The 14,084-nt window shown below is 45.7% G+C and overlaps 1 protein-coding gene across 2 annotated transcripts in view; it reads right to left on the bottom strand.

Moving 5' to 3' along the window:
* Window positions 1-1,620: 1,620 nt before the first annotated feature.
* The window catches only part of SHLD2 (shieldin complex subunit 2), a 124,622-nt gene continuing 112,158 nt past the window's right edge, over window positions 1,621-14,084 (bottom strand). For both annotated transcript variants that reach the window (XM_068124581.2, XM_078783342.1), the window contains 2 exons: window positions 11,555-11,670; window positions 1,621-4,599 (listed from right to left, as the gene is read on the bottom strand). In XM_068124581.2, coding sequence (XP_067980682.2) covers window positions 4,427-4,599; window positions 11,555-11,670 — 289 coding nt within the window. In that variant the 3' untranslated portion in view covers window positions 1,621-4,426. The remainder of the gene's footprint in view (window positions 4,600-11,554; window positions 11,671-14,084) is intronic.

Genomic DNA, 14,084 nt, shown 5'->3' with positions numbered 1-14,084 from the left:
TTATTAAAGTACTTCAGAAATAACATCTGCAGACAAAATAAAGTAACTACAAGTATGCAGCACTGCATGACTAATATGCTTTCAAATGTTGAAAATACAAAAAAATGGAAAGTTTAGCAACAATATGTACATTGTAACAATGATTGTCAGTGATTGATATTGCTTCCTATGTGTCTCTGGCGTATTCTCTATGAATCGCCGCCATCATTGTTAATGCACCCTCCTTCGCATTGGCAGAGGACCGTACATCGGACACCAGCACGGTTGCATTTACACCTTCCCGTGCAGGCCTTTTTGCAACCAGTGTAGGAGAATGGCGCATGCCATTGAAGCATCGCTGAGTGTGGTCCATAATGGTTGCCAGTTATTGCTGCCATCCTTTTTCCAGCCCCAGTCACTGAAGTCAGGGATTTCCTGTTGGACTGTGGTGGCCTGATTCCAGTAGAAACTCGCCTGTGGTAGAGCTCGTTTCACATGCTGGAACAGCGCGGCTTGGGTAGGTGGGATGTTTTCCAGTGATCTGCTTCCAGTGGTGAAGAGATGATGCCTTGCTTTTAAAGCAACAAGCTCCTGGCTTGTTGCAAGGAAGGGGTTGCCCAGTTGCTCTATCACCTCAACAAATGATAGTATATCCTTCTGAAACTTGACTTGCAAACAGTGTCCTTCCTCATGATGAGCAGTAGATGGGGATGAAAGGTCTTGTGCAGCCTCTAACTCCTTAAACATCCGCACACAGTCAGGTCCAGCAAGCATGTACAGTGTAAGAGCCTCAGGGTTCTCATATAGACCAGTCGCTCCGCCATGTGCCTGGAGGCTTTTGTTGGACTGTTCATGGGCTTGATCCTTGGCCATCAGGCTGAACTTGGCCATCAAGTCAAAACTTTACATGGGGTGTACTTACTTTTTCACGTGACTGTATATACAGTATTATAAAAATATACATATACGAGTAAAAAGCCCATCAAAAATGATGAATTGGAACAGTTTAATCAAGGGTGCAGCCTCGGAGCGTGCCAAAGTCTGAAGCCTCGGCGTAGTGGCAGGTGTGCTTATATCTTCTTTATTTATTGGACATCCTAAAGATGTAAATTAACACTCGTTTTGCTCTGCGCACGTTGCACATCATGTGCAACGAATTTCGACTCCCTGCGCATTTGTATTTATTATTAAAAAAAAAAAAAGAAGCTTCTGTACATCGCCATTGAGGCTCGGTTTGCAAACCACCATCTACAATTCTAATAGAAGATACATAATTACTCTTTTATGGAAAATGTTTTTCGAGTTTGTTTTATCCTCAAAAATAGTGTGAACACATATTTGTGTTAAAAGATTGGCCTTTAAAACCTACCCTCATGAAGGGGGACAGACATCTGTATAAGCACACAAACTAACTGTGTTTTATATGGTAGACACACAGAATATAATATATTGTCATGTGACAACTCTGTAGTGAACACCGCAGGGCGACACGGATGACCAAACGAGCCTTACTCCAAGGCGTTCAATCCAAAAATGATGGTATTCTTCACACGCCAGGGAGAGGAGGATGACGAACTTACCTGGGCGGCTTCCACCCGACGTCTCCACACCTGGATAATCAATCAACTCAATGACACAGAATTAAAATGTACAAAAATACCAGCTTTATTGAATAAATGCCGGTAACCAAATGATGCACGATAAAATAAAGTCCTAACTGCAGCATCCCCACACAGCCTTTAAATACAAACAATGGGAAAAACAACTGTGAAAATAAATATGTGTTTGTGTGGCACTTAGCTATAATCGGCTCTTGAACCTCGTCAGGAATCGTCCCGGGCCCCGATCCTGTGCCTGTGTGCCTGTGTGCTCGGAAACGGACCTCCTGTGCCTGTGTGCTCACCAGTTCGGTGTTATCAGCGGTCGTGCTTAATGTCCTGCTTCCGGTTGGTTTTTATTTTGTGTGGTAAATGCGCGTTTTCCTGGCTAGGTGTGTGTGCTGCATGTGTCATAAGGAAAAGCGGAAAAATAACAGAGGCCATTACATACAGGGGATTAATTACCCATGATCCCTAACTAATTAACATAATTCCACCCCTCGTGATGGGAACGAAGATACGTGCTTACACGACATACGGTCTCTGACTTATGTACATCAAGATGGCTACACGACATTAGGAGCATACTACCTATGCAATTATACCTGGATTAAGGTAATCACTGCCTACCCCCTACAAACGTAACAATATATATATATATGTACAGGAACATCAAGATCTCTAGAGATGGACTTGTAGGCTTGAGATTGTCCATGCTTGGCTACAATCTTGTGTCTGACCTCCTCAGACCATTCTCTGGTTTTCTTTCTTTTCGCCATGCTCATTGAGGTACACACAGTGACACAAAACAGCAGAATTACTCCTTTTCTCCATTCAAACTGGTTGAATGAGTGATTTTTATATTGCAGGCACCTGCAACTCACCACAGGTGAGTTCAATTCCAAAGTAAAGGAGAATCACCTGCTTGAAATCTAATTATTTCTCACAACTTCTAAAAGGTGCCCTATTGTCTGGGCCATTATAGGACTTCTGTGTGGAATAACCTAAGATATAGTAATTATTTCAGCTTTTTTTGTTTTGTTCCACTGCAAACCATAGAAATACATATGTGGATACCAAAATATTTTTTAATTTCAACAATTTTCTGGAAGAAATGGTGCATTATTTGAAAAAAGTGCAATGGTGCCAATATTTTTGGCCACGACTGTATATATATATTGTTACGGAACGCGGTTTAGATGTTATATTTGCTGAGCGGAGGCTCCGCGACCGAACAGTTATTCCCCGACTAACACCCGATTCACCCAGACGTTGGCCAAATCGCGCTATGCTAAATCAATGATAGAAAGGACACGACGACTGGGATAGATGAAAGGACGCAAGGGGTACAGTTCTCAAGACCTCCGGAGGAGGGTATAATTACAGTGGTGGAGAAAAGGGGGTAGATTACAAGGCAGAGTGAGGTAAAGACACAGAAGAGATGGGCACTTAAATACAATCTTATCTATTCCCGGACAGACTACGGACAAACGGACAAGGTAGACTCACACGGGGATTGATGGCGGGGATGGGCAGGTCGGTCGATGGCACAAGGTGCACCTTGGCTCGGGGACAGGATAAAGCACGGTTCAAAAGATGCAGGGAGGTGTCACAGCGCTCGGAGGGGACGTCTTGCTTTCTCTCAGCTCGGCGCGCATCTGACGTCACCTCCCTCTCACTGCGCATGCTCAGCGGGGAGTGACACGCCCTCGGCTGGTTGGTTCCGCCCCACTGGGGCCGGTCCACCGCTTCAATTGGGTGCGGGGGTTACCGGGCTCCGCCCTTGACGAGGAGCCGACAGGGAGCCCCTGTTTGGTAACCCCGTCGAGCACATGTCCGATGGCGGCTCGTTGGGAAGGTCTGGTGCCCTCCCACCACCACTACCAACCAAGCCGGAGTGAGGACGCGCACTCCCTGCGCTCATTGTTGTTGTTGTTGTTGTTGCTGAACTGTGAGGTAGAGCTGCGGGGAGGTATTGGGAGGTCCTAAACTTCCTAACGGTGCCATACAATCACATTCTGGTGCAACGAAGGGTCAGAATTAATGGAAACGAATCCTTAACTGACATAGACTAAGAATAACTAGCAAGATGTCCTATAGTTGTCTTACATGAGATGCGGTGAACCTGGATGTGACATTTAATGGGGGAAATAGGGGGAGGTCGGGTCTACAGAGTGTTGTTTACAGAAAATGGGACTAGGGAATGGGGGGATTGGGGAGAGTTGGGAAGTATTGAGGAAATAGGGGAATATTTACAAGCGGATATGGATGGATGCAAATCCCATATCCGCAACAATATATATATACAAGCCCGATCACATCTCTCTCCCGTAATAGAAGGGAATAGCCAATCAGCCCTCACCAGATTAATTACCCCAGGTGGCTCAGGTTGACAAATGAATTAGCTGCCATGCACTTCTAGCCAAGGAAGGCTGCCTGAAACAACCAGGAAAAGCTACACAAGGTAAGCCCTTTACTGTTTCAAACCCGACCCGGATTCCTCCACAGTTGACATTCACAAGTAGTACATACATGAGAATCCCAATGCTTCATGGGTTTTTAAAAAACTACAGAATATTGAGTTTAAACATTTCAATTTGTTTCTAATCCACTTCTCTCCTTCCCATTTTGCTCCTCTTATTTAATTCATTACTTAATCTTTCCTTTCTCTCTCTATTCACTCTAACTTTAAAAAGGAACTAATCACCAAACCCTTTTATAATTTCGCACAGACGAGCAAGCCCAACATCGAAGATCCTCGTGAATAACAAAAACTTTGCAGTGTGCGCATCTCTTGCAGGTGGTAAAGAGATAAAATGGTTTGAAGTATAATGTGACGGCCGTGGAGCTTAGTGCAGGCTGCGCACTTGCAGCAAAGTGCAACATCGCTCTCGTGGCACATCGTTTTCATCTTCATCCACGTGCAGCAACAGTAAAAGATGAAAGTGCTGCTCACCAGCTGCCACAAGCGATAAGCAGAAGTCTGCCAGAAGTTCTGCATAGGTTGGTTCACCAGGTCGGCCTGCTCAATGATTAAGGAAAATGAAGGGAAACCAAGGTTGCTTTGACGTCGTGAATAATGTAACATCTCAAAACAACAACTAACATCAAAATACTGTGTAACACATTTGCTCTATGAATTAAATTGGATATCTATATACATAAAACCGAAAAACACGGTCGGTGCGGATGTTGGCAGGTGGTTTTAGAGCAGGGGGTTGGTCTGATCTAACCTGTTATGTTCCCTCTGGGGAGAAAATGATGGTTGTAGCGAGAAAAGATAATGGGCTGATGTGTCTTAGCCAGCTAGAGGGAGGGTGGCCAAGTGGCAACTACCCTCATTGAACAATTTGGGACTCAATGGGTCGTCTTCAATGCCAATTACCTATTCTGTCCTTACCAGCGGCAGGCGCTCATTCTGTGTGCAAACAAGAGAATCTAATGTAAATCCGAGTACATAATCAAAACACCTGGAGGCAAAAAAAAAAGGGAGTGGTTCTTCTTCTTCCTAGCTGGCTGGCCCAATCCTACGTATTTTGGAATGGCCCTGAAAAATTCCTCCTAACTCTGTACTGTGGGGTTACAAAACACTTACGCTAACAATCATTATGAGATGACTAATTATAGTAAGGGAAACATATGAAAATCTGTTAACTAAATTGTTACCAAAAAATTTCTTCACCAATATGTTTGTAAAGGTGTGTAATAACATGTGTTAAAATGTTGAAGGTCAACTCCCGTGGGAAACCCGTGGGAAACCGTGGGAAACCCACGTGGGAAACCCAATCTTCTACCGACTCCTCTCCGGCCTTGCTCCCCCAGCTCTCTCTGTGCTCTGTCCCCCCAATATTCCTTCAGGTCGCACAAGATCTGCCTGCAACCCTCTTCTGGTTAAACTGCCAAAGTCTAGGCTCTCTGCTCACCTTCACTCTTTCATTCCCCTTTTCTCCCGCCTCTGGAACAAACTCCCCCACTCCCTTCAATCCCACTCCTCCCTCCAGGTCTTTAAAACAGCTGTTCACCACCATCTCTTATCTTCCCCCATCGAAAACCTTGATCTTTTCTACCCCCGGTAATTCACCCCAGAGTCCTTGCAGTGTTCATATGTTTTAATCCTCTCCCACCTCCCCCCAAGTCCTCCCGATGTCCCTGCTCTCAAATGTTGTGTTTGTGTCCTTCCCCCTCTCTTTTGTGTCCTTCCCCCTCTCTCCCCATCTTGTCTACCGCTCCCCTTGTTTTTTTTGTGTTTTGTGTGTCGGTTTGTCTTTTTGTGTGATTAATGTTAGCTCTTTCACGAGCCTCGATCTTGCATACAAAAAAAAGAAAAAAAAAAGAAAAAAAAAACCCAGAAAAAAAGCTGTTGAATTCGGGTACCGAAAAATTATTTTCGAGAATTTTTATTTTTTAAAATCGGCCCTTAAGTAACTTATGAGGGGTCAAATAAGGGTTTTTCATGATTCTGAGTTGATTGTTAACATTTATATTTCACCACAGACACTCCTTTGTGGAAAAATAATTTCTAAATATATCTCATTTTCTACTTTGCAGGACATGGAGTCTAGCAATATGGATGAAGACGTTACTCCACCTGTGCTCAATTGCTTCATCTGTGCACGCTCGGATACACCAGCTGAAAGGCTCATACAGGCAACTCCAAAGGGATACTCAACTTTATTGAAACAAGCAGAAACTGTCGAAAATGTTACTGTTGTGGAACGTATGAAGGAGGCTCAAAAGGAAGGAAAACTGAGGTACCACCAGAAGTGTTAAAATGATCTGTACAACAACTTTGTTGCAACCACCAAGAAGTCAGCTCAAGCATCAAAGGCAGAGAAAGAGTCATCAAAGTTGAAGAGAAGATGCACTACTTGTGAGTTCAGTTCATCAACTGGCTGCAGTTCTAGAAGATCACAGTCAGTTGACCTCCTGTATAAGGATGTATGCATTCTTTGCAACCAACCAGCCCAGCTCTACAAAAATAATCCAGCACAAGCTAGAAAGAAATACAGAGTGCCAGATAATTTGACTGCAGATACACTGAAGGCAAGCTTGCTGAAGACAGCACGGAGTCGCGGGGATGACTGGGGCACTGAAGTCACTGGACGCCTGGAAGGGATCAACGACTTGGTAGCAGAAGAAACACTGTACCATTTGCGATGCAAACTTATGTTTGCGAGAGGTGACAGTTTGTCCAAGACTGATGAGGAAGGAAAAAGGAAGAGAGGACAGAGGAGTATTGATGAGGAGCGAGAGGCAGTTTTTATTGAATTCTGCGAATGGTTAGACTCAGAATTAGAGCATGGGGTAATGAACATGGACCAAGTCCATGAAAAGCTGCAGGAGTTTGATCAGTCACCAGAGAAGAGCCTTTCTTATTCAAAGCATTGGCTAAAGATAAAACTTCTAGAGAAATACGAAGACACCTTGTATTTCACAACACAGGAAAGAAGGGCAGATGTACTCTGTCTCAAAGATGGCACCGACAATATTCTGCGAGCGCATCATGCTAATCTTGACCATGGAGATGAGAAGACTCAGATCATAAAGACGGCACTCAAGTTCATATCCAATGATATTGCCTTGATTGATTTAGGTCCAAAGTCATACCCCACCACACACAGTATGACTGACATCGATAGTCAGCTGACACTTGTTCCTGCAAGCCTTCAGATGTTCTTGAGACCGATTGTCAAGACAGACGAAAGAGTTGCCGTTTGGGGGCAGAATTTTATTAAGGCCTGTCGACCTCGGTCTGGAGTATTGCCACACCAAATGGGGCTTGCCATACAACTTGATCATAGATTTGGGTCAAAATGGATGCTCAACAAGTTCCACCGGCTGGGATACACTGAGTCTTACACGGAGACACAAAACTACAAATACTGCTTCCTTAATAGTAGGAGTGGAGATGATGTTCCAGATACTTCTGGCACTCTTGACACCATTGTGGAGGAAACCGATGAACAGATCAATGATGAGGTTGCGGTTGATGCTGCGCTTGAGGATCTATCAGTGATGACAGCCAAAGTGCCAGCCAGTGAAAGTGAATTGTCAAGTAATGATCAGGTGGTCTTTATGGAGGTTGGGGAAACAAACAATGCAGTCACTCAGTTTGTTGGAGACAATATAGATTTAAACATTGTCTCTATTCACGGAAACACTCCCTTTCACTCAATGGGTTGGATCGAAGTCACCTCTCCGGCACCACCTTTGCCAGATCCACAGACAACAGCAGCTTTCCCCCGGGTGAAGTTGAAGGCACTCGACAAAGCTAAGATCCTGAGAGGAACTGAAGTAAAGATTATTCCATTTACGAACAGGAAACAGATAGGAACGAACGCGATCATGTTTCTCCCCCTCGCTGAGCTTTCCTCCTCCCTGGCTCATGATCAGCCACTCCTCACTCCAGGTGACACACTCTGGGCAGCGGGGTGGGTGATCAAAGCCAACGATCCTGAGTTCCCACACTCCAACTGGAATGGCTGGATGAAGAGAATCCATGCTAATGATGCAAAGCAGAGCACACAGATCGAGTTCCTCCCAGTTATTGAAGGAGACCCTAATGACCTCAACACCATCTTCACCACTCTGAAAGAGTGCATACGGCGCGCTGGGGTCGCTATAGTGACCTTTGATCTTCCGATTTGGCTGAAGGCTGTGAATATAATAAAGCAGGCAAATCTACCCGTCATTCCAAGGTTGGGTGGTTTTCACCTGCTGAAGTCTTATCTTGGATCAATGGGTAACATCATGGAAGATTCTGGACTACTAGATGTGATCCAGTTGATCTATCCTGGAAGTACGACAGCCAACCACATCATGGATGGAGGATGTTTTGACAAGGCAATCCGTGTTCACCTCCTCATCGATGCAGCCATCTATCAACACATCATGAAACTTGCCTTCACTGAGGAGGAGCGTGGTGACATGAAGACCTTCATGGAGAAGGTGGCTGATGGGAAGATGGGAGCCAGACACTCAGACCCAGTAGTGCCAGTGTTTGAGCAAAGGTTTGAAGAAACCTTCAAACGACTGGCAAAAGGAGGAAGAACACCTGCACTCTGGGTGGAGTACCACCACATGGTAGATGTGATCAAGGTCTTTATCAGAACCGAGCGACTTGCAGACCACAATGGGCATCTGTCCTGCATTGTTACCAAGATGCTTCACATCTTTGCCGCTGCAGGCCATCATCAGTATGCCAAGGGCGCACGGCTGTACTGTCAACTCATGAAGGAACTAGAAACTTTGCCTGCTTACAAAGACACCTTAGAACGTCTCACTGCCCACGGGAACCACGTTGTCCGTTACTCAAGTCATGAGTGGTCTGGCACATGGTGTGACATTTGCATTGAGCAGACATTAATGAAGGCAGCCAAGTCACAAGGTGGACTGAGCAGAGGAAGAATGAGAAACAGTTTTTCTGGCCACAAATGCTGGGTGCTCACCCTCAGTCACCTGTCTGATGTCAACCGGCGGATGGAGGAGGACGTCAGTAAACATGTTCCAGTCCACAGAGACCTTGCCAAGACACAGATGAAGCGAGATGCAGAGGCAGTTGAACTTGTTGGCAGTTGAACATAGACCTGGTGCTTTTTTTTAGGTTTTGCGAAGGGGACACGGCTGAGTACATCGACATCTTCCTTGACACAGAAGCCACCAAGGAAACAGTGATTCAGGCTGGTACTGCGATTTTCAAGTACATTTACCATGGACGAGATACTACATTGGGTGAAATTCGGTACAACATGTTCTCAAGGAAGGCAGCGGCAGGAGTGATCAAACCAGAGACTCTACCTCCAACAGAGGGTGCAGCTGCACAACATTCACTCCGTGCCTACCTGCAGACCCGGGACTGGATCCTTCTACAGAGCATGTCTCTGAACCCCAGTGACTATGGATGGACAATAGGTGTGCATGGGTATGAGCCAGTTCCAACACTGGACCCCACGGCTCCTGAGGAGCTATTGCAGTTCACGAGCTGTAATTGTCATGGAGATTGCAGCAACCGGCGATGCAGCTGCAAGAAGAATGGGGTCACGTGCATCTCGGCCTGTGGAGTCTGTAATGGCATTACATGCAGAAACTGCAGTCATGATGTTGTTGAGTCTGAAGAAGACATAGACAATGACTGTTGAAACTTCTGACATTGTGAATGAGAAATAACTCTTGAGTATTATATATGTATGTGAAATAAAAGCTACTTTGTGTGTAAATGTAAAAGTGAAAATATAAATGTTAACAATCAACTCAGAATCATGAAAAACCCTTATTTGACCCCTCATAAGTTACTTAAGGGCCGATTTTAAAAAAAAAAATTCTCGAAAATAATTTTTCGGTACCCGAATTCAACAGCTTTTTTTCTGGGTTTCCCACGGGAGTTGAACTTCAACATTTTAACACATGTTATTACACACCTTTACAAACATATTGGTGAAGAAATTTTTTGGTAACAATTTAGTTAACAGATTTGTGAAATATCTCATAAAATGCCCTTACTATTAATAATTAGCCCCTCACTAACCCATAAATAGGTTTCGTAACAATATTTTTTTCATTTTATTTAAACCCAGTTAAATTACAAATTAACCTTTTAAAAACAGAAAATGGCATACGTATTGTGATCGATGGCCTAGTGGTGAGGAGACTTGCATGGGTTGGCCTGTTTGGTATTTTCATCCAGGAGCATCACAAATGTTTAAATCCCTGGTTCTAATCACATATTTTGTTGGTGTATGGCTATTGTCCCTTAACGACGTTGTAGTTCATGTGATAGTATGCCAATGTCTCTTAATGTTCTTGTCCGAGATGTAGTATATGTACAACATCTTCCACAAGACTAAGATTTGTACTGTAGAAACCGAAATGCACCCCAGATGTTGTAACTTCAGACCGGCTGAAAGCAGAAGTACTCATAAGTTGTATTCTAAGCTTCGACAACCAAAGAGATAATACAACCTTCGACAACAAAGCCATCTCACTGATGATCAAGAGGTAATACACACATACACATGACATGCCTCAATCACAAACAAGAAAAAGAGCAATCAGATTGCAAACCCTCGCCAGGATGTATTTGCGGTTTTTAAGGCTTTTGTGTTAAAACAAATATGGCGGCCGAACCACGTGCCCGATGACGTCATCATTATTATTTTTTTCTCCACCAATTTATGCCTACATGACACTTAAGAAATTTCATCTTAATTGGATGAAGTTTTGTACTTGTCGAATTATGACGTCATAATGGAGGCACCTATGACATCATCATTAACATATTTTATTCCCCATGGAGAGTTCTTTACAATGAGCCATGTCTCAATTTTTTCTATTTAGCACTTTTGGATATAGAGGTGCAAAGTTTTTCGGTTTTTCCAAGATGGCGGCCGAACCATGTGACCGATGACGTCATCATTTATTTTTCTCCACCAGTTTATGCCGACATGGCGCTCAAGAAATTTCATCTTGATCGGATGAAGTTTTGTACTTGTCGAATTATGACGTCATAATGGAGGCACCTATGACATCATCATTAACATATTTTATTCCCCATGGAGAGTTCTTTACAATGAGCTATGTCTCAATTTTTTCTATTTAGCACTTTCGGAGATATAGAGGTGCAAAGCTTTTTGATTTTTTCCAAGATGGCGGCCGAACCACGTGACCTATGACGTCATAATTATCATTAAAAAATTATACAGGTGGAGTTGCACCTATGGTGAAAATTTCCTGTCAATCGGACCAACGGTTGCAGAGAAAATCACATTTATTCTGTGCGGACAAACAAACAGAGAAACAGACAAACAAACAGACAAACAAAGACAAACAAACCGACTCAAATGCAATACCCTCTCCTCTGGCGAGGGTAATAAACTACAACTGGCTTACTAGGCAAGGGTTCAAGGAGAGAAGCTGGGATAGCACAGTGAAAGTTACAGATCACATGTTAGAGGGAAAAATAATGCTGAACGTGACTGTACCTGCACACTTCTGCAGCCAACCTGGTGGGATGTTCAGAAATACTTTTTCCACCATTCGTGGGGACAGGCGAATGGAAAGCATTCCGCTTTCATCTTGTGCTTGTAGAATAGCAGGTCTGCAAACAAGGAAAAAGGGATATACCACTGAGCAAACAATGTTCACAGATAAACCTGACTGTATTGCGCAACTGAATGGCAGAGAAAACGCAAAGAACAAAACACTTCTCAATATGCACATGTAAAGATGTTTTGTAGTAAATCAAGATGGCAAAGAACCAGCCAAGAATCATTTGGCAATGCTATGCATTTGTATGTCTCGCTGGAGCTGCAATGGGGCCAAACATTTGCCACATGTTGAACGGCTACAAAACATGAAACGACACAGAATGGCCAACGTGGTTAAAACCTTCGAAAACGATGCAAATATGGACACCTGATAACACTGACCGAAGGGGACTGTAGTGAAATTATACCAAGGTGAACCCAGGGTGTGCTCGCTACAGAAGGGGCGTCTATAAGACCCGGGACAACCGGGGCGCGCGGACACTCCAGCGGAACTCACTGTGACATAGTCCTGTAGTTTGAATGGTATGTACGCCCCTAAATGCTGCGCTGACTGTCCTCTCTGTTGGACCATTGTTATATTGAATCGACCATTGCTCATGAAATACTCTGATTTTAATGCCTGTTGCATGCATGTATTCTTACAGGATGTACTACAGATCTAAATGATATTAAACCTACCCAGAGGTCAAGTCGTGTCTGAGCTTGATTTTCACGACATTTAATATCATTTAGATCGCCGGAATGGCTGACCACAAGATGATCGTGGTACCGATTCTCGGAGCCGACCCTCAAGCTGAGGGATCAGCATCGGAGTTCACTCACTGGCTCAAAACGCTGGAGAATTACTTTGCTGCTCACGAAACAGAGCCCACCGCTGCGATAAAGCTGTCCGTGTTACAGTCGAAGGTCTATCACACCGTTTTCCGGAACATTTCTCGATTTGGGACGTACGCTACGGCTCTAGCCGAGCTGAAGCGCCTCTACGTAAAGACACGGAGTGCTGTGCACGGCCGGCATCAACTCTCTCAGCGGCGACAGCAACCATCTGAATCGATCGATTGCTTCGCGCAGGAGTTGCGCTACCTGTTGGCAGACTGCGTGCAGGACGTCCGGACCCACGAGCAAGTGCAGGACGACTTGCTCCGAGATTCATTCATCTCCGGAATTAATTCTGGAGTCTTGCGGCTCCGACTCTTGGAGGTCGCGGATCTGACATTTACAGAAGCACTACGGCTGGCACGCGTATACACAGATGCCCGAGAACAATCCACCGCATATGATCACCCACGAGTCGTGGCGGGGACCTCACAACTCGCGCGACCGGAGAGGGCTACCGCCGAGGATACGGAGGAGGACCAGACCACTACGGCCGAGTCTCTGGGAGCTCCTGAAGCGGACTCCGCTTCCGGCCTCACTGCTGCCGCCGCTGCCCGGCCACGGCCTGACCGGTATGCAAAATGTTATTTTTGTGGGAATCGGCAGCACCCTCGCTCTGAATGCCCGGCCCGGGAGGCTACATGCCACCTGTGCTCCACCAAGGGCCATTTTGCAAAGGTCTGCAGAAAGGCCGCTCGGGGCACGCGTCCCCGCGCGACCTTGAATGGGCTCATCGGGGAGCCAACGGATGGAGCGCCGGACGGGGCGCCTCACTCGGCTTTGAAGAGCCGCTCTCCGTCTAGCGGGCCTCTGGTTATACGCCCGACCTTGGTGAGATACACCGGGCCGCCGAAACAAATGGCGCGAACGCGACCGGCCACAGCGCGACCGACCTTGACTGGCGTTCGAATGCCTACTTCAAACAAGCGACATGCTCCTGCTTTGGAAACTCCTCTCGATGTGCGGCAAACGCAGCACGTGACTCGAGCCCCATCTGACGGCGGCTTTTACGAATTACATGCACCCACTTTGGCATATGAATCTGCAGACGGCAGAGATCTTTCTCACGTGACGCGAGCGCCATCTGGCGGCGGCTCTTACGAATTACATGCACCCACTTTGGCATATGAATCTGCAGACGGCAGAGATCTTTCTCACGTGACTCGAGCGCCATCTGGCGGCTGCTCTTACGACCTACACACACCCACTCTGGCAAATGAAACTGCTGATGAGCCAACTGACTTCAATGCTCCTGCTGAGGCCCAACCTGCCGACACTGCCCGAAGGATTGCAGCCGGCGTTGGATCCACCCGCGAGGCGCGATCTTCTCGCCCGGCCGGTACAATACCTGCCGGGTCTGCCGGCCTTGCGCAGGCCATCATTCCGCTCACGGTCGCGGGCGTTTTTGCGCAAGCTTTGATTGACACGGGGTCCACGGATAGTTTTATCGATCAGCGACTCGTGCAACAACATGGGTGGCCAGTTCTCGGGACAACCTCTGAGGGACTTCGGTTGAGCACAAAAGGGGCGTGTCGATTGAAACTTGTGATAAAGGGACGCACGTTCCCGGATGTGTATCTCATGGTAT

Source organism: Myxine glutinosa, chromosome 8 (assembly GCF_964187855.1).
Source record: "Myxine glutinosa chromosome 8, kmMyxGlut1.1, whole genome shotgun sequence".
Classification (NCBI taxonomy): domain Eukaryota; kingdom Metazoa; phylum Chordata; class Myxini; order Myxiniformes; family Myxinidae; genus Myxine; species Myxine glutinosa.
This window is presented reverse-complemented; position numbering and strand designations above follow the sequence as displayed.